The sequence below is a fragment of the Carassius carassius genome, chromosome 17, assembly GCF_963082965.1.
Source record: "Carassius carassius chromosome 17, fCarCar2.1, whole genome shotgun sequence".
Classification (NCBI taxonomy): Eukaryota; Metazoa; Chordata; class Actinopteri; order Cypriniformes; family Cyprinidae; genus Carassius; species Carassius carassius.
The window spans coordinates 12,709,136-12,731,005 of NC_081771.1; the positions used below are offsets into that span (position 1 = coordinate 12,709,136).

Genomic DNA, 21,870 nt, shown 5'->3' on the forward strand with positions numbered 1-21,870 from the left:
CTAGGTATGCCCCAGTGACAGCTTTTGTACATTTTTTTCTGAGAGTGTAGGAAAGGTCCTCGAGCAGGATTCGAACTTGGGATGTCCATAGCGCATATGTCGGTTCACTTACCCACTTGAGTGGATATTTGACCAACAAAAAAAAAAAATTACCCTTGTGTCTTTCCAAACCTAAATTTCTAGAAATTATCTACTTTTGTGCTTTGCAGAGAAAAGAAAGCCATATGGGTTTGGAACCACATAAGGGTGAGTAAATGGTTACAGAGTCTAGATTTTCAGGTGAACACCATGGCAACTTAGTAAAAATCACATTCATTAAATCTGTCTGCTGTCTGGGGCTGTCGCTGGGAGTTCAAGCAGTTTCCCCATTTTATTTAGGTCTCCCTGGAGGCTAATACTCACCGCAGACATTAGCAAAATCACAGTGTGACACCTGGCGGGGAGTTCCTCTTTCCATTACCAGGCACAGAGCCACGGTCTCCTCTGGGAAGCCAGGCATAACCGCAATGTCGGCATACTGACAAGAATCATGAGCTGGTATGCAGGGAAGGGAACAATTTAAAATGCAGCAGAACAACAGAACCACAAACAACTGACAACATTTCAATTCATTTAACTAATAAAAATGTTTAAGAGGGAGACAAAGAGTTACAAATGAGCTGTTTTTAACAATTTAATATATCAATATATAGATATTTATCAACAACTTGAATTTCATAGAAACGTGAGTGAGACCATTTTGGCATACAGTACAGATATTCCATGTAAGTACAGTTTTGCTAACGTTAAAACCCCCTCCCTATTCCCACCACCTCTGACCCACTGACACAGACACCAGAAAAGCAAAAAAACATAACATTATTGGAAAAATATACATGAACACATACAAGGCACCAATAAATTAAACTGTAACCCTCTCTTTCAACACTGAGTGTAACCTATTAAATAGAATTACAATTTAATTTATCTATTAAATAAATGTACAGATACAAATTAAACACTATTTCTGCAATGTTTACGGTTAAAAAGCAAAAATAAAATTAATTCAGGAGGAAGAAGAAACAAACTGAAAACACTTTGGCAGATTATTAATTTTAGTTACAATCAAGTAGTAAAGAAATCCAGTGCTCTTGAGTACAAAGAAATCCATGTATGGTCTACACTCTTTTTCGTCCAGGAGACTTATATACACATCTTTTTACAAGAAATGTTTAAAACCTTATCAAAAGTTTTGCTGTATGAAAACATATTTACAAATCATGACTCAGACTCATTGGACTGCAACGGTCACCCTTCCCCCCATCCTATGTAATCATTTACACAGTGCAGAAGGCTTCTTGAAAAAGTTTGTGCAACAAACAGCGTACAAAATGTCTCCAAACCGCTATGGAATAACCGGGACGCATGTTTCCTAAAATGACAGGAATGACAGGCCCTCCTTCCTCCCCCTCTCCTGAAATTACCACCTACAAACCATACAAAAAATGAACAGTTCTTCAAGTAATATACATCATGTCAACATGATCTCACAGAGGGAAACCAAAATAGAGGTCATTTTTTTTTCACAGGTCACAAAGAGAACAAACAGGAATGTTATCATGGGTGTGGAGGACCTGACTCGTGCATTTAGAGTCGTCTGATCAGCTCTACAAGTCCACCAAACTAAGGAGCACTGTTCCAGGAGAGGTTCCAGCTTATCGTCCAGTGTATCCTCCATTTTCAAAGAATTGTAGCCCTTTCGAAAGCAATGTCCCATTTGTTGGGCTGATGGGGACGACAGGTAGACAGTGATGAGGAGGAGTTACGGACATCACGAATGTTAGTCACAGTGGAGTGGGGTGAAGGAGCAGCGTGGCGAGTCCCTGCAGTGCTATAGGAAGGCAGGACTCGCCGGTACATATGCATAGAGTAGGAATGATGGACAGTGGTCACAAAGAACGGTGTGTTATCTACTGGACAGAGAGGCAGAAAATCCAAGGACTAAAAGTCTGTTCTAGAACCTTCTGTGAGCAGACCGTACATGTGTTTATCAAATATGTGTCGCACACATACTAAATTATAATACGCTAAGAGATTTGTTTGTAGAAACCTTGACAGCTAGAGAGCTCAATATAACAAAGTTTTCCATAAAAACATTTTGAGCCAACTCTAGAGCAGCACCTGATAATAACCATGAGTTTGGGGTCAGGAAAAAAAAAAATGTGCATGATACCCCTTCTGATAAAAAATAAATGAAAATAATAATAATATAAAAAAAATGATTTAACCAACCTAAGCTTATTTGCTGGTCTTAATTCGTCTTCCAGTCTGGCAACGCTGTTTTTTAGTTGGTTTAGCTTGTTAACAAGCTGATCTCCGAGCCTAAACAATTGTCAAATGCCCAAAACCATTTAAAACTAGTTTAGTTTACTTTTTTTGTCTTAGTTTGGTGTCCAATTGGTTCAGATGGTCAACAAGTTTGTCTTCCAGTCTAAATCAGCCGTTAAGTGCCCAAAATACATCTAAAACCAGTTTAGGCTGTTTTTATTTCTGGTCTTGGTTGGTCTCCCAGCCTAATCAACTAACAAGTGCCCAAAACCAATATAAAACCAGTTTAGACCTTTTTTTTCTGGTCTTAGTTGGTCTCCTAGTCTGGCGTCCAGGTAGTTTAGCTGGTCAACAAGCTTGTCTTCCAGTCTAATACAGCCGATAAGTGCCCAAAATACATTTTAAACTTGTTTAAGCTGTTTATTTTTCTGGTCTTTGTTGTTCTCCTAGTCTGGTGTCTAGGTGGTTTAGTTAGTTTACAATCATGTCTTTCAATCTAAACCAGATGATAAGTACACAAAACCCATCTAAAACCAGCAAACCAGATTTAATAAAACCAGCAAACTAGATAAGGATGGTTTAAGCATTTTTTTTTCAGCAAGGTGCATCTGAAGAAACCACTGATAATGATCAAACAATAATTTATGACATTACAGTTCTGAAAAAGCACATGAAGCAGTTTGTTTACCCTGTATTGCTAGTCTGAGATTTTCAAATCAAAAACTTAGGTTTCACATTTTCAGAACTTATATATTTTGAAAGTATTCGAAGCATCTAAAACGTTACTGCTTCAGTTAAAAAAATAAAAATAAAAAAAATAATTCTAGAAAATCGATTTATCCATTATACTTTCAATACTGTATACACAATTTGATGCGAGAATTGGTTAGGGATGGAGATTCAAACTAACTACACTATCGATGACAAAAGACCTGTTATCTCCAAACCATGTCTTCATGTCAAACCCATCTGATCAGAAAACCAACTACAAACGGCAGCTTCTGTAATCCACACAAACAAAAGCCTGAGCATCGAAACTCCCACACTGTCTCTCTTTCAAATGGAAAACAAACGGTGACCTAATGGGGGATTCTTTGAAATGTAGAGGGATGTTTTACAAGAGTTGCACACAAGATGCCTCATCACAGCAGAGAAGAGCAAAGGTGGCAGGAATAAAAAACCACTCCAGATGCGAGACCACCCACATGCGGGCCAGAACCAAACAAACGGGTCTCAGGGACTTTTTCGGTAGTCTCCAGCAGCAGGGCAACTAACATGACTAGTTCTTCATAACCATCTGATCTAACAACACAACCCACTACACAGACATACTGTCAGATGCCAAGTTTTAATCAATGCTTGAAAATCTTAAACCAGCCTAAGGTTTTTTGTTGGTTTAGACGGCCTCTAAGATCTGTAAATCAGTGGTTCTCAACCAGGGCATATGGAAAACTATCAGGGGTCCCCCAATAAGTCTTAAGTTATGTATTACAGTCTATATTAGAGGGCCTTTGATTATTGTCTTAGACAAAGGGGATTCAAAAGTTGATAACCACTGTTCAAAATATATCAAACCCCTTTAAACAATCAATTCAGACTATTCTAAAACCTTTGGCTGGTTTGAGCTTTTATTTGTTTTATCAGCAGACATATCCATGTAGATCAAAACCTGTTTTTTTTATTTTTATACATCAGTTCAATCAGTCAGTGCCCCTCTGAGAGCAATACAGAAATAACCAAGCGCTCATTCATCAAATGGAGAGAGTTGGAGAGTTGATATGTACAGGAAGCCTATATTCAGGCATTCCACATTTCCTGAACAGATGACTGTTCAGAGGAGCAAAGCTTTGATCTATGACTCTAATCTATCACACCATTAAGCCACCCAGTATGGCAGGCGGTGTCTTGTTGTCAGCATGCTAAATGCTAAAGAGTTTTACCCGAGGCATGACGAATGTTGGCCCGGAAGAGACGCAATTTGTGCAAGAGTGTGTGTTTTTGCCTGTCTGAGAGGGAGCGATCTAGACTGTAGATATGAACAAACAGCATTTTAGCCATTATCAAACCCTGACTACCGTATCTATTAGCGTTTTTGTGATAACAAACCACACAGATTTTTGCGATAACTGATAATATTTTAGAAAAACTGATGTCCTGAGCTAAAGTTTTGGGGTTATAAATGTGCCTGGGCAGGAAGAATTAAGTTGGTTCTAGAAACTTGAGAAAAATGAAAGCCTCAGTGTTGGTGAAATAAATAAAAATTGAAAAAATATATGTTGCCTCTCAAAGTTGGGAGGTGAAACCCTTCATCTCCAAATAGTGGCTGCAGAACTTTTAGAAGGGTCAAATCTGACTGGAGTGACTATGGAAGACATGAAAGTATACTAGTTTTGTCATTGGAAGTATGGACAGAAAAGTTTACAAGGTAAATCTTATTGTTTGCGATACATTATTTGTTTGTGAGATTATATGAATGCAAAACAGCCACATGGTGGAATTTGTGTCTAGTATGTCTGCAAATATGAATTTTCCACATCCCGTCTCCATCCTATTTCATATTTTCCTTCTATGTATCTCGCATGCTCACAGGATGGATTGTTCTCAATTCTCTCCCAACAATCGAATATCAAAGGCCATAGATCAACTCAAACCAGCTTGAAATGCTATTTCTAATGAAAAAACTACAGCACGAGTGCAGCAGGAGAGTGTTAGCGACTACTAATGTGACAAGCTATGAAGTTAGTCATCATTAAACAACACTATCTACTTCTACTGACACAGAGCAGGAATGATGCTAGTAGTTAATTTAAGAACTAATGATTATTGCCTGACTGAGGGTTTATGGTTTGAAAAAGACACTACGAGAAGACAAACCCAGTTTGTAGCTCTCGGCTGTGGAGAGCAAGTGCTCTTGTGTCCTTTTGGCTCTGTGTGCATTGCTGCATTGTCTCGTGCGACCTCCTCGATGGAAGGAGAGATGGAGGACTAAAGGACGCATGGATTCAGGGATGGATAAGGAGAGAGCGAGTGCAAGAATCGCCCTCAGGGGAACCCGTCATCGTCCTGACTGAGCGCCACGCGCTGTGGAGAGCAGATAAAAAAAACAGTTACACATGTTGAGAGAAAAGAAGGTGAGAAATATACACATTGGAAAGAATAAGAAGTCCTTTGGAGAAGGAGACTGATACAGAAACATCTGATTTGCAGATCCTTCGCGCACAGACACACAGTGAGGAGCGCGACGTGGGGCGCATGAGAGAATCTTGTTATGCCACTGGAGCGGCCCGCCCCGTTTCTGCTGCGCGACTGATGTCTTTATCTCTGCTTGTGCTTGACATGCCGTCTGTAGCACAGGAAATTCAAATCACACTGTTTAATCCCTCCATCTGACTAACAGCTCTGAACAGCGCCATGTTAACTATTTCAGCCCAGGCCAATGGTTATGCAAATATATGAATAAATCATTACATCACCCAAATAAATTACCAGCAAAACACCTACATAAATAAATAAACTAGAATATATTAAAAGATTGTCCAGTCATTTAAGGTGCTCGTTGCTCATCCCTAAAGCAGTTATACTGAATTCATTAAAAAAAAAACTTCTATGGGATAATGGGAGAGCACAATTTCAAAGCTTTCAAACGTGGAAAGCATTTAAAGCTTTACACACACACACACATCACGAGAAACCGAAGACTGCGGCTGCTTCCAAAATTGCATAATATCCTAGTATATAGTAGGAGTAGACAGGAGTAGTATGTGTGAATTCATAGTAGTCATAAAACAATAGCTGAAAAGTTCCTGGGTGCTTTACTATCGCATTATGCCAAGGTAAAGAGTTGATAGGTCACATGACATTAGCACCTTTCACACATATAGACTTTACTGCTAAATTACCGGTAAATTACCGTTAAGAGATCATGTGTGAACAGGACGTTTTCAAAATTCTGGTAAATTCTTTCTGGCAAATATTTATTCAAAAGAAGTACCTACTTAGAGAAAATGCAATTTTGGACTCAGCCTAAGGAAAACACATACAAACTAATGAAACCTCACATGGTAATCCATACACTAATTAAACATACATTTGAATGAAAATGTGTGGTGAATTATGAATATAAATATGTGTTTGGGAAGAGGCAGCATAACGCCCTCTCTTAGGGAACACTGTCTTAGCCTCGCCCACATTTTAACACTATCCAACTGCCTTCCTCCCTTTGTTCACTTTGTGCTGGACAGCATAGGTGCCCCTGAGTACCAGTGAGCTGCCGGGTCTGGGATACCGCCCCCCAGTGGCAGTGCTAGGTATGGCTGTCTGGCACTGCCACTCACTGCAGGGTAGACGTGGCCAATCTGCTCGCTGCGGCCGATGTGGATTTCGTCGTCGTCGTCCTCTGTGGTCTTGCGGTAAACAGGGTTGTCGAAGTTCATGCTCTTGGTGTTCCGTCTCCTCCAGTTGCGCCACACCAGGTAGCCTCCGGTACACATCAGGCCGATGACCACTGTGGCAAGGATAGGAACTGCATGCATTTAACACACAGTCAACACATATGGCAGCGGGGTTAACACAGCCAGGGGACACAAAGCGGCAAATGACACATACACACGCACGTATATAAAAAATATATACATACAAGCTCATACACTCAAACCTCAAGGTGTATCATGGCAGACCTGGACTAAATGGTTTCATAAAATGTGTTTCATTATTAAAATTATCAAAGCAAATCTCATTTCATTCCATGCAGTTGTTGAAACCCACTTAACAAAATTACGGACATATTTAAAGATTTAAAAAAAAATTAAACCCTTATTTGAGCGATTTTATAGCCATATTAACAAACATCTAAACAGACAAAACTCATATAAAATATAATTTATAAAATTTAGAACAAAAATTTGCCTGTTTATGCCAACATGGGTACATTTAGCATAAATATAAATTGAATAAAAAAAGAGGAAAAATTCAGGTTTGCAGTTACTGATAAACTTAAAGTAAATTAATTTTAACAATAACTAAAAAATATTTGTTTTACCAGTTTAATTTGAAATGTTAATTTTTATTTAATTTGAAGTTATGGGAATGGGTTTTTTATTTTTGATGGTAACTTGCTGAATTAACTGTAATGCTGCGAGGTTGTGTGACAATGATGCATACAGTTTCCCATCAAATTTTAAAATCATAAGCAATAAACAGTGTATAATAAATAGTGTGCAGCACTCTATAAATCCATTCTAAACAGCTTTTATGTTTGGGGTTAGTGAGATTTAAATCATTACTTTTTAGTCAAAATGCATTAAACCTATGGTTATAATAAAAACATTTTGATATTACAAAAGCCTTCTTTTTTAAATAAATGATGTTCTTATGGATCAAAGTAAACTAAAAAAAATGTGAAATAAAAATATTAAAATCAGCATATTAAAATGATTTCTGAAGAAGGCTGGAATAATGGCTGCTGAAAGCTTTGCCAACAAAGAAATAAATTATTATATATTTTTTTAAATAGCAATAATATTTCACAATATTGCTGTTTTAACTGTATATTTGATCAAACAAATGCAGCCCTGGTAAACATAAGCGACTTCTTTTAAAAAACATTTTAAAAACCTTACCAGCCCCCATCTTTTGAATGGTACTGTACATAATTTAAGGAGAGTCTGATCATATTACTACAAAAAGGGCTACTTAAAAAGCAGGAGTAAAAATAGCAGATATAAATATTTTATTTTAAACTAGGGCTGCCAAAGACACACCTTTCCCTTTTGCTCTGTCTCTCTCTCACACACACAGATACACACACGCAGTGGCTTAGTGAAATATGTGAAGGGGGTGCTTGCATGCTGCTCAGTGAGAAAGCAGGGGTCTAAGGGGACCAGGAGAAATCGAATTGGACCGTGTGTATGCTCACACACGTCTACTTGTTAATGGTTGGGGGGAGCACATTGCTATTCAGGATGAATTGATAACCATGTGTGGCTTTCCTGCAGCGACTGGCTAACCCATTCCCTAATTTAAAAGATCAGCCGTGGCTGCTCTGGTCCCCTGGAAGTTCTCTCTAATTGCTCTATTGTCTGGAGGTGGGGGGGGGGGGTGCAGAGACCTCCTCATGATGTGTTTTTCTACATCACTCAGGTTCTTTTGTCTCGCTATAAACACTTGAAATGCATTCTTAGAATCACATTCGATTTTTAACCAAACTACAATGAAAGAAAGCATTTAGAAAAACTCAAAACTCTACAATTTTAAGATAAGAGGAGTGACCATGAAGGGACTGCAATTACAAAGAGCTATTAAAACAGTTTTTAGAGAAAGGTATTTCACTTAGTATCTTTCATTTCAATCCCACTAAGCCACTCTCCAGACACAGCTCAGACAATCAATGAAGCCCATCAGGTCCTTTTGACAGAGACTTTCTATAGAGATACATACATTTGCATATACTGTACTTTCTATATACACATGTGCTGTTATTTGTTTCCATCAAACAGTCAAAAGCATGATGTATAGAAACTGAAAGAATGATCACAAAATCAAAATGCATGAGCGACACTTCTTTTTGTAGGCTCAAAAATAACCATTTATAAAGCGCTAATTTCATAATGAGAACAACATAATTAAAAACATGTTGTAGTCTGCTGTCATATAAACTTTTGTAACAGACTTGTAATTTAGAAAGAATATTCTAGATTTAATACAATTCAAGCTCAATCGACAGCATCTGTGGATAATCTAATGTGTACAGTAAAAATTACGTTAAAATATGAAAATATCACACTGTGACCAAAGTATGACCATATTCAGAGTAGTCTGAAGCATGTTATAAAGTCATCTGTGAAAAGTTATAGAAACAAATATATAAATATAATAAAAATTATAATTGTATAAATATAGTTAAATACAAATGCATATATATACACACAGCACGTTTTTATAGTGACAGCCATAAAGACTTTCATTCTAAGAGCTGTACTGTACATGTTTCTGTAATTTTAACAAACTCAAAATTGAGTTTAAATTATTTCTATATTCTGTTATTCAATTATCTCAATAAGAAATAGCATACTGCCGACAGCCCTTAAGTTGCATCTAACCTGGAATATTAAGCTAAACGGAGCAGCAGCAAGTTTATAAATGGTTACTTAGGACCACCGTAAGTGTCTCCAAAGCAGGCAGTGCACAAAGCTCAAGGGCAAAAGCTGTTCATCTACTCGGTGAACAAGCCTGAATTCAAAATGCAGGATAAAATACTTAGTTAACTTTAATACTCACCTATTGGAATGACTATACCCAGAACCGCAACAGTTATATTGCCACCAAGGAGGAAGTGGTCATTTCCACTGCCAGCTGAAACAAAGATGAAGCAACAAAGAAAGACTGTATTAACTTTATATTTAAATCACAAGATCATAACAGATTTAGTACACAGCACTGTATTGTCCACAATTAGTGAGAATAGATTTTTCAAAATAAACACTGACTGAGGTTGCAGCATGTAACAGGTGTGTTTTTACTGCCATTTTCATTTAAATTAATCTTCTCCAGTTTGTATAGTGAAGTGTCCATTTAAGGCCATATATTGCTATTCATACAGCACTTTGCTTTGTGATGTTGCTTTCCTTTTTAAGGTTTCTGCTCAGCAGTTGTTTCCACCATATAAATCCCACCTCAATCTCACAATTAGCACGTGGCCCTCCATTAGCTACAGCATAATTAGTGTCTGATAATAGAGCCTGAGCTGGGAGATTAAGAGGACTAGATGGTACAGCATTAGCATACAGATACAGACAAGACAGCCTGAGGGCTTGTCGGTACGAAACAAAAGAAATGCAGTGCATGTAGTAACAACTACATCAGTATTATCGGTAAGGGGATCCTCTTAAAGCTATAGTGAGAGTGTTATTTATGTGATACCAGTGACATGTGGGTTTCCATGGCAATCCTTCATTTGCATCATCTGCTTCTGTTTGCAAATGCTCTCAGAAAAAAAAAGGTATAAAAGCTGTCACTGGGGTGGTACCTTTTCAAAAGGCACACCTTTGCACCTAAAGAGTCCATATTGGTACCTTAAAGGTACATATTAGTAACTAAAGTGTACTTATTAGTACCTAAAAGGTACAAAGGTGTTCTTTTTGAAAAGATACCACCTTTTTTTCTGAGAGTGTATAGTGTGTAGTTCCTGTTTTAAATGGTTTTTTAAAGTTTCTATTAAAAAAGCATTGAACGATTATTACATCCAGAAAATCATTATGCACAGAGCCTTACATCTGTAAAAAAAAAAAGGGAGTGTATCCAAACTCATTAATGTGGAAATGCTTTTAGTAAAAAACAATTGGCCTGTAACAGGTGATGCTGACAAACTCCATTATGAGCACTGAAAACTGCTAACACGCTTCAGAAATTCACGACCCACGGTTTTATGATCATTTTGCACAATATGTGATATATTTTACAAATCTACAGGTACATTCACAGGCACTGGCACTGAAATAGCTACATACACCAACGTGCAAAAGGTTTGTGGTTGGTACAATTTCTTAATGTTTTATGTGTTTTATGAAAGATGAGTCTTATACTGACCAAGGCAGCATTTGTTTGAATAAAAATACAGTTAAAATATTAATATTATGAAATTTAAATAACTGTTTTCCATTTTAATTCAATAGCCATCACGCCAGTCTTCAGTGTCACATGATCCTTCAGAAATTATTCTAAAATGTGACCATGGACTACAAAACCAGTCATAAGTAGAACAGGTATATTTGTAGCAACAGCCAAAAATACATTGCATGGGTAAGAGTTATTGGTTTTTCTTTTATGCCAAAAATCTTAAATTTGAGATTACTAATCTGCATTGCTAAGGACTTAATTTGAAAACTTTAAAGGCGATTTTCTCAACATTTAGATTTTTTTGCACCCTCAGATTCCTGATCTTCATATAGCTGTGTCTCAGCCAAATATTGTCCTATCATAGCAAACCATACATCAATGGAAAGCTTATTTATTTAGCTTTTAGATGTTAAATGAACCCTTATAACAGTTTTGGTCCAGGATCACATATTTTGATTTGGTGCTCAAGAAACACTTCTTATTATCAATGTTGAAAACCGTTACACTTCTTAATATTTGTTTTTCAAGTTTAAAAGAATATTAACAATGTAAAGTCCTTATTGTCACTTTTGATCAATTGAATGCTTTCTTGCTGGAAAAATCATCTTCTTAAACTAAATAAACTAAATGAATCTTACTGATCCAACAGCAGTGTTTAAGAAAAGAGCCACATTTGTAGTTTTTGTCTTCATTAGCAAGCAGCCATAAAAGGCAGAAAGGATGAGAGTTTTACCATGTCTACAGTGTAATATGCTGGCAATCATAAAATATTCAAGAACCCAAATTTATGGTTAGCATCAAGAATGAGCAGTTCTGTGCTTTGATTATTGGCTGAGAGGTATAAAGGCTACTAAAATGTTGGTTGTTTTTCCATATTTTAAAGACTTTTGGAGGGATATCATGGATGTAGATCCTATTACTGAAGTCACTAATCCCTTTTTTCCTGCTGTGTCCAGGTGGCCATGTACCTGAGTGTCCCCAGTCAAAGCCCAGAAGCTTGAGAGGTGGAGGGGGGAGTTTAGAGTGAACAAGGCTGAGGGCAATGTTCATCAGCCAGGGCTGGCTGCTCCTCTCTCTTCACTGGCTGCTCTAATTCAGCACAGATACACTCTGGGACCCTGGGCGACCACTGCAGCCTCATCTATCACTCTCAAGTGGCCCAGTGATGCTCGGCAAGCAAATTCCACCACACATTAACTTTCACAGACTCTGAGGACTACTGTATGAGTACTGTAGGAGAGCAATTATATAAGCTACAGCTGAATATCAGTGGTGATGGAATTCAGTAAAACAACACAAGCTCAATAAAAGCAAAACAACGCAATATCACATGATATTGCTCTTATACAACAGTCCTATGAATATTTACATAAAGGTCAAAGACATCAAACGTTGGTAAGATTTTTTTATATTTTTGAAAAAGGTCTTTAATGCTCACCAATGCTGCATTTATTTAACCATAAATACAGTAAAAACAGTAATATTGTGAGATTTTACCATTTCAAATTAGTGTTTTCCATTTTAATATATTTAAAAATTGTTATTTATTTTTGTGATGACAAAGCAGAATTTTCAGCAGCCATTAAGATTTTTCATATTTTTTTAATTAAGACTTTTATGCTCACCAAGGCTGCATTTATTAGATCAAAATACAGTAAAAACAGTAATATTGTGAGACTTTATTGCAACTTCAAATAAGTGTTTTCTATTTTAACTTTTTAAAAGGTAATTTATTTTTGTGATGGCAAAGAAGAATTTTTATTTCTTAAATGATCCTTAATCATTCGGATTTAGTGCTCAAGAAACATTTATTATTATTATTAATGTTGAAAACAGTTCTGCATAATATTTTTCTAAAAACAGTGCTGCATTTCATTTATTTATTTATTTTTGGATTTTGTGCTGAACAGAAAGTTCAAAATAATTAACAAAAAATATAATTTTAATTGGCTTTGTTGTCACTGTCAACTTTTGAATGTCTGTGATAAAAAAACAAACTACACTATTTGTATTCATGTTGGTTTTTTAATATGGCTTAGAAAAATATTTATATCATTTTCAAGAAAGGTTAAATGATGCTAAAAATGTCACATGGTTTTTCCTAACACCTTGAATACATCTTAACCATTATTTTCAAAAAAGTTAATGAAGGTAAATTTTATTTGACAAATACAAATACTGATTAATTGAAAGGATTAATTGAAAGTCTTAAAAATATTTTTTAAAGAGCTGTTTTTAAAGCATACTCTTCAGAGAAAAGATGTATTGGAGTTATTGCATTACACTGTTTAGTGAATTGTAATATAATTTTGAATAAAAAAGAAGCAGAAAAAAAAAAAAGACCATGATAACAACACAAAAACAGAAAGGGAAACATTTAACATTTATGCATTTAGCAGACGCTTCATCCAAAGCGACTTACAGTGCATTCAGGCTATACAGAATTTTTTTAGCAGAAACTCACCGTGATGAGAGAGATTGCCATTGGCTCCTTGTAAGCTGTTGCCGTGGATGGTTGTAGACGTCTGTCTATGATCTGCTGTCGTCTGGGTGGAGGTTGGGCGCTTCCCTGGTGCTGTAGTTCTGGACTGAGTGGTCACTGTGGTTGAAGTGACTGTGGAGTGTGTGGTGGTGGAACTCTGCGAGCTGGAGTGAGTGGTGGTGGTAGGGCTGGTGGTGGCTGTACTTGATACTGTCGCTGTAGGTGTAGTTATAGAGATTGTTCTGATTGTTGTAGGTCTATCTGTGTTTATAGCTGGAGTAGTGGTTGTAGGAGTCACAATAGTAGAAGGTTCCGGTGTTGTAGTAGTGGTTGTACTTGCAGAAGTTGTTGTTTTGGGTTTGACTACAACAAACAAAACAGATATATGGAGTCAGCTGACTTCCTGTAATCTCTTGAGTTTGTCTAAAAGACAGCATTCAACTTCCAAACCTGAATCAGGTGAGGTTTGTTTCTTTAAAGAGTATAGTATGAGTAAACTTGACCTAGGGCTCTGTATTTTGTTACCTGTCACACAGCGGCGCATGTCCGGGCCCAGTTCCATGTTGTCGGGACAGGCACACGTGTACTTGGGCGAGTGATCTGTGATCTGAGGAGCTCTGAGGCACAGGTACTCACAGCCGCCATTGGGCAGACTTCCCATGTTGCATGTGTCTGGAGCTATAGGGGAAGTCACAGTTTAATTCAAATGAATTAGTCTCTGGATTGGTTGCACAGTAGTATATATGAGATCATACATTAAAATAATGAACTATTAAGATGCAGTCACAGTGACAGTGACCAAACACTGGAGCTCATTCATTTTCAGAGAAAGCTGTACCACATGGAGTTTGGAAATAAAAGGTCCGCATTTTTATTCACCTCAAAATTGTTTTCTATGCAGCTGCTCATGGGAATAAAGTGCATACAGTAAGATATATTAACCAGTTAAGAAAACACATTTATATAAATTAACCAAAGCAAATTTATGTTTCTATTAAATGTTGCAGAAGTTATTAATCAATTAATTTATGTGGTTTTGAGTATGAAAGATTATGTAAATTTAAACATACACTACCATTTATAAGTCTGGGTGTAAAAGTGTCAGTAAAGACCTTTATAATATAACAAAAATGTATATTTCTGGGGAAAAAAATTGAAATTCATCATAATCTCCATAAAAAATATTACCGTTTTCACCATTTGTAATAATAAGAAATGTTTCTTGAGCACCAAATCAGTATATTAGAATGATTTTTGAAGGATCGAGTAACAACGAAGACTAAAGTAATTACTGCTTTGCCATCGCAGGAATAAATAACAAATATATTAAATGTAACTGCAAAAATTGTAAAAAAATGTTATTACAATATTACACTCAGTAATCACGCTTGTCCATTGAACTGTGTATGGAATCCTAGAGTATATGTAAAAATGCATCAAAAAGCATCAATTATTTGGCTTGAGGAATAGTTATATTTATACTTAAACATAATAGATTTAATACATGTATGCATTATGACCAGAAACGGATTGAGCTTGAACAACTAGAATCATTTTCTTATGTTATTGTCAGTTGAACAATATAGCAATGTCTCATAAAATCATGTTTTGCAGGGATGCATAACTGATTAATATTTCACTCAGAGGCACTTGAGATATAAAAAGCGGATGGATTCCATTCTCATCATTTCTCATTCAGCATAAGTGTGTTTTCCCGCTTTCGTTTGCATTTACAGAGCAACATGTTTAATTCTTTGATTTAGATTTAAATAGCACTTCTCATTTATGAATGTGAGGAGGCTGTAAATTGGTTCTTCTGCTGGCATGCTGCACGTGGTCTGTTTGTGATAAAAGGATGAAAACAAGGAATCGAAATCTGCACACACATACGCACACTGCTTCTTTCATTTTCTCTGCCTGTCTCTAGAATAAAAATTCACCATAAATATGCTATTCACTAATAGGACTGCTATTGTGGGGAAAAACAGAGAGTCAGCAAAGATTTGCCTCCCATTATTATAACAATGCTAAAAGGTGAAATTGTGAAAATAATACCATTCAAGCATTGTTTCTATTAGCTCCTGAAAGGCAAAAATAATTAAACAGGTTTTTTTTTTTTGCAGCTGTATCTTTAAGAAATTGACTCTTTACGTGTGAAATGAACAACAAAGTCCTCTAATGCATTATAACATCCATCACTGGCTATTGAGCTCAACAGATAAAACAGACTGAAAGTTTCATTATTTTCCAAAGGTTTGAGGTCAGTAAAATTGTAAAGAAATTAATAATTATATCCAGCAGGGATGGATTACATTGATCAAAAGGAACAGTAAAAGACTACATTTTACAAAAGATTTCTATTTCAAGTACCTTTCTTTTGATCTTTCTATTCATAAAAATGTATTATGTTCTTCACAAAAATATTAAGAATATATTTTTATTCAACAAATAATAAATGTATAAACACTTTAAAATTTTTGTTGTTTTATTAGCAGTGGTTAGTGATTTTTAAATATTTCACAATAATTTCCTCTATTTTATTATTATTATTTTATTAAATAAATACAGCTATGGTGAGCATAAGAGGCTTCCTTCAAAACAGATTCCAGACTTTTGAATGATGGTGTACAGGTGCTAATTACTTCGCATAACTGATGCTGAATTCTAAATAATGTAAAAATAAAATGCATGCAAGCTTTTGAAATAATCTAATACTCAACAAATTACCAGCAAATTTGCTAACAAAATTTGAGCCTTTAAGAGATTTTATAACATTTTAAAAAATCTGAGCAGAAACAAAAACAATGAGGTAAATCAGTAAGTGACGTGACATTCAGCCAAGTATGGTGACCCATACTCAGAATTTGTGCTCTGCATTTAACCCATCCGAAATGCACACACACAGAGCAGTGAACACACACACACACACTGTGAGCACACACCCGGAGCAGTGGGCAGCCATTTATGCTGCGGCGCCCGGGGAGCAGTTGGGGGTTCGATGCCTTGCTCAAGGGCACCTAAGTCGTGGTATTGAAGGTGGAGAGAGAACTGTACATGCACTCCCCCCACCCACAATTCCTGCCGGCCCGGGACTCGAACTCACAACCTTTCGATTGGGAGTCCGACTCTCTAACCATTAGGCCACGACTTCCGTAAAACGTTTCAGTTCATTGAAATAATTCAGTTGAATAAATCAAATGTACTGGACCAACACTACCTGGATGAGAGAACCTATATGAGCATCTATATGACATAGCGGCAGTGGCAACAACAATACTACAACAAGAATAAAAGGTACACCTTCTATCTTTGCATGAACATCTAGGCAGCGTTGTGCAACTCTTCCCACATAGTGATGTAGCGATGTGAGGGTGTGTTAGAACGAGCCGTTTTAGGGGGTGTGGACAAGTCTCAACTTTTATAAAGAATATCTCTTTGGATTTGAGACTTTAGTCTTTGAAACTTTACAGATCTTTTTTATGCACAAAGAACTAGTAAAAAATTTTAATCGCATCATATAACCCATTTAAGTAAACCTGCGACATTTACCTGGTTACTCTCTGACACTGCCCAGTCTATGGTCTCTATCTGTACTACACTTGTTTCTCACCTTGAGGCTGCCGGAGCTCGTGGAACACCACCACATCCAGTGGGTTGTTGAGATCTTGAGCCAGCATTGACACATTATTCCCTGTCAGCCGGTTTACACTGTAGATGGCTTCATCCTCCAAGTCGGTCCAGTAAACTCGGTCCTGTAGAAACATATAAAATGTGAATTCTACAAAAGCAGGAGCTACTGTATGGCACTCCTGAGGTTCAGACATTACAATATACCACTTGCAATGAAAACACAAACTGATAATATGTAATTCTCCAAACTGGTATAGGTAATTGAATACAAGTAGCTTTTTATAAAAGTGTGGAAAGAATAAATGCAATTTTTTTTTACAAGTGTCTTAATAGTTTTATGCCCAGCTTATAATACTATTCAAAAGTTTGGGGTCTGTAACATTAACATTAAATGAATAGAAAGCTGAAAAGAACAGCATTTATTTGAAACAGGATTTTCATTACTGCCACTTTTAATTAAAATTAAGGCAACCTTGCTAAAAGGATATATTACTTCTTTAGAAAAAAATCGTATTGAGCCCAAACAATAGCATTTATAAAGAATGAATAAGAAGTTAAATACATCTTTATATATGTTTTATACTTAAATCACATCCTGTCTCATGTAGGTCAATAAGTGACTACCATTCACATTATTCTAGGGTCTTTTATTGTGATTCACTGAAAAATAGAGAATGATACATAGGAGAAAAAAAATCACAACCAAGCAGGTATTATTCTGTAGGGCATGTTTTTTTTTCACTGCATGATGCAAGACAACAAAAAAGGAAAAAAAAAAAAAAACGGGAGGAAGATGACAATGAAGATAAAGGCTTCTGTCTTTTGGACCACAAAGGTTTTTCATCAGACTAATTAAAGCTTGCACCTCGATCTCTCCTTTGTATCTTCACCTACACGAGCATGAAAGCACACGCGCCACTGTCTGAAAATACCACTTTCAACATTCTCCGTCTGACTCCCTCCTCTGATCAGTCCTTATCAGCCGCTACAGAAATATTGCAAATGTGCATGGTGAGATGGTCTGTTACTATGACAACCTGAGATTCATCTTCTTTTCTAACGGATGCAGAAATGGATGAGGACATTTGGGAGGGGGTGCTTTTGGGGTAACAAAAGAAAAGGACTTGGGGGAGGGCTAAAAAAATAAATAAATAAATAAAATAAGATTGAGAAGACCGAGCATGCCTAAGTGGGCGGCTGGCTCTGAGTATCAGAGGATGTTTACAGAGCTGTGCTTTTTTGGAAAGGTCAGGCTGCTGGATCCCAGTGGAGCTCCGTCAGGTGCTCCTGCTGGTGGCTGTTGATCAGTAGGACTCCTTAACCTGCACTAGACAGCATTCAAATTCTGCCGCATTGCAGCTCTCATCTAACGCACGGGCAACGAAGGCACCATATCTGATATAGATAACTGCTTTAATCTATGACACAAAAAGCTGGCTTCTAACATCCAAGTCTGAAATGTGTACTCCTTGAGTGAGGGAAGCATCTTTATTAAAACCTTTCATCAAAGTCTTCGCTTCATTTGGGAAGGAGCAAGTATCCCTGTGGAACTGGATTGGTCTTGACATTTTCAGTGCTTCCTACTAACCAATAAAATTATGTGAAAGCTGGTGTGGAGATATTGGTCTGGTTTATGAGACAGGGCAATGTAAAGGTCACACATCGTCTAAAAAGGTGACAGGAAAATGGAGTAATTTTCTAATATGTAATTTGAGGTCTGCTGCGTTGGAAGCCAATATGTGGTGTACAGTGCTGTCTTCAAGACACTAAAATAATTCCCAAGTTCTCTGCCATACCATGTTTATTTACAGTAAAACAGTGGAATATTCTTTCAATTTAAAAGTTTTCTATAATATACTTTAAAATGTCATTTTACTTTACTCCAGTCTTCAGTGGCACATGATTCTTCAGAAATCGTTCTAATATGCTGATTTGATGCTTAAGAACAATTTCTTCTTAAAAGCAATTTTGAATATGGTTTAACATTTTTGTGAAATCCATGATACATGTTTTAAAGAATTCTTTATTGAAAAGTCACTTACAGTCACTTACATGAGCTGGTCTCTGCCCCTCTACCCCATAACTTGCACCATATGTCCTAAAGCATATTCTATATTTATTTATTTACATTGTTATTTGCACTTCTGGTTAGATGCTAACTGCATTTCATTGGCTCTGTACTTGTACACTGCACAATGACAATAATCTTGAATCTAATCTATTAATAATACTATTTAATAAAATTATTATACTATTATTATTATCTCATTAACGCTTGGTTTCTTCAGATAAGTGTATGTCCCTTGAAGATGTGGAGTATAAGGCACAAGTTGTACTGACGACTTTCATGGTGTTTCACTGAAAAATGAATGCCATATGGGTTTGGAATGACATAAAAGGTAAGTTAATTATGAAAAAATAAAAAATAAATAGAAAAAAGGGAAATGGTAAAAAGGCATTTAGTAGTTTTGTTCACTTTTAAGCTGTCAACTGCCATAAGGAAATGTGTACTTGAAGAAAACTTAATTTAATTTAATTTTGAGAAATTATGCAATTAAAAATAATGAACCAAAATAATGAGCTTACTGGAATTGACTCCTCCACCATATACTACACAAAAGTTTAATACAGAAAGATCTGTATACTCCTTTAAGCACATCTACAAAACATCCCTGAAGTTAGAGGGCAGTTTTTGGTTGCAGCTGTCCCCTACTGTTTTGCAACGTCTTCAGCAAAGTGGAGAACTTAAGGAATACTTTAGAACCAGCCTTAAGGATACTGCTGCAAAGTAGAGGTTCAATTCACATGTGCCCTGGACAAAAGTAAAAGAATGAAGAAAACACATTATTTCCTTTTTCTAGGGTTTGGTCCCTGGGTGCCCTCTTACTGAGCTGGCTCATCGACTGGCCTGAAGAAGGCCATTAGGTGATCTATTGTTTGGGCTGGGTACAGTCTCAGGTACCTTAGAAGCTGCCAAAGGCTTTTTAAAAAGGCTTTTAATTTGGTTTGTGTCGTTGGCTAGTGCCACATCCATACATCTCTTGGCAAGTGAGACCCCTGTTCTCCAATTACACCCTGTGAGCAGAAACATGTTTATATGTGCATTATGAAGCCAAATTGAGCGTAGGAAGTTCTTACCAATGCAGCTCCAACTGTGCCTGCATGAATGTGAATGAATACCTCAGTAAATTATTTGATAAATTAGCTTACCTCAAAAAGAGTTAGGGCAAAGGGATGTCCGAGATGATCCATGGAGGACAGCAAAACTCTACGGTTGTCTCCATTTAGGTCCACGCTGGAGATCAGATGAAGCTTGGAATCCACCCAGTAGAGTCGTCTACTAGACAGATCTGGAAGAGGAAAGAACTTTAAATGGAACATATAAGTAGCACTTTAATAATACAACAAATGCTTTTAATTTAACATGAGTGGTCAAAGGAAATGTAAAATAGTGGGAAGTACCTGAAGGGATAATTTATATTTTATAGTGTATGATTTTTCATATTTCAAGTAAAAAAGTCAGTTGGAAATGAAATGGAATGCACAATTGAAAAAACAATCAATGACAAAAAAATGTAATAAAAATGCAACAACGCACTTCTAAATCTCACTGCTCTGCAAGGTTGCTTTTCCCATTATAAAACTATTTTGTTTCTTCACAGACTTGGCAATTCTCAAATCCACCTTTTTGGTCAATATCTTTTTGTATTTTTTTTTAATCTGTCTACCATAACTGCTTTTTCAAATGGTTTTCATATTAAGCAAGCCAGAGAAATGATGGTGATATTGACAGCGTTACTTGAGCAATTCCATTTAGTTTTTCCCAAACTGACGGTTGATTGATGAGAAACAATGAAGGTGAATGATTCAAAGCCCTGTTGGCCACAGGAGGCTGCTCTTCATTATTAACACTCTTTCTTCTCCTCCTGCCTCACTTTTTTTTCTTTCTCCTCTAGTATTTTGGTGGATGTCTCTTGTAATGATGGCAAACGCAGATCTCGTGTGTCTTGCTTTTCGGTATGATATGCTTTGTTTTGCTGTCTGCTGTTTCTCTTTTATCTTTTGTTGTCTTTTTTGCTATTCTCCAGTGTGTTTTTCTCTATTTTGTCTGTATTTGAATACTTTTGATCTGAATGGAAAAACTGAACTGCAAAACGTTCAAATGGTGTTTTACCGAGCGCAATCCCATTGGGCCACTCGATCCTCTCTGAAACCAGAACTTGTCGATCCACTCCGTTCATTCCGGCTTTTTCGATCTTAGCCAGCGTTCCCCAATCTGACCAGTACATGAACCTGAGGGGATCAAAACAAACAAAATGTTAAGCATGGACAGATCTAGTGGTTCTCAACCTTTTTGAATCCATCATTTTTCCAGTTTGCTATTTACTGGACGAGGATTAAAGGGATAGTTCACCCAGAATTTAAAGTTCTGTCATCATTTACTCACCCTCATGTCGTTCCAAACCTGTACGAGTTGCTTTCTTATGTTTAACATAAAAGAAGATATTTTGAAGATTGCTGGTAAGCAAACAGTTGGTGGTTGCCATTGACTTCCATAGTATTTTTTTCCCTATTTTAGAAGTCAGTGGCAACCACCAAATGTTATGTTCAACATAAGAAAGCAACTCGTACAGGTTTGGAACGACATGAGGGTGAGTAAAAGATTACAATAAAATTTTTTGGGTGAACTATCCCTTTAAAAATAAGTGTTATAAAACATATTTTACTCAATTTCTAACCAGTAAAATATTTCAAAGATTCGTCCACTTTAAGTCATCTTTGAAGCTGAAAATCGGTGGAATACTGTACTGCATTCAAGTACTTTATCCAAAATTCCT

General features: G+C 36.6%; 1 protein-coding gene across 4 annotated transcripts in view; it reads right to left on the reverse strand.

The window, feature by feature from the left end:
• Positions 1-3,988: 3,988 nt before the first annotated feature.
• Positions 3,989-21,870, reverse strand: part of LOC132161127 (low-density lipoprotein receptor-related protein 8-like) — a 174,114-nt gene continuing 156,232 nt past the window's right edge. The window contains exons 12-19 of one of the 4 annotated variants that reach the window (XM_059570940.1): positions 21,207-21,325; positions 20,243-20,382; positions 17,013-17,154; positions 13,928-14,080; positions 13,385-13,765; positions 9,583-9,657; positions 6,642-6,811; positions 3,989-5,388 (exon numbers count right to left, since the gene is read on the reverse strand). In XM_059570940.1, the coding sequence (XP_059426923.1) occupies positions 5,350-5,388; positions 6,642-6,811; positions 9,583-9,657; positions 13,385-13,765; positions 13,928-14,080; positions 17,013-17,154; positions 20,243-20,382; positions 21,207-21,325 (1,219 nt within the window). In that variant the 3' untranslated portion in view covers positions 3,989-5,349. Of the gene's footprint in view, positions 5,389-6,280; positions 6,830-9,582; positions 9,658-13,384; positions 13,766-13,927; positions 14,081-17,012; positions 17,155-20,242; positions 20,383-21,206; positions 21,326-21,870 lie in introns of those variants that run through there. The other 3 variants (XM_059570939.1, XM_059570938.1, XM_059570937.1) reach the window with 3 other exon arrangements.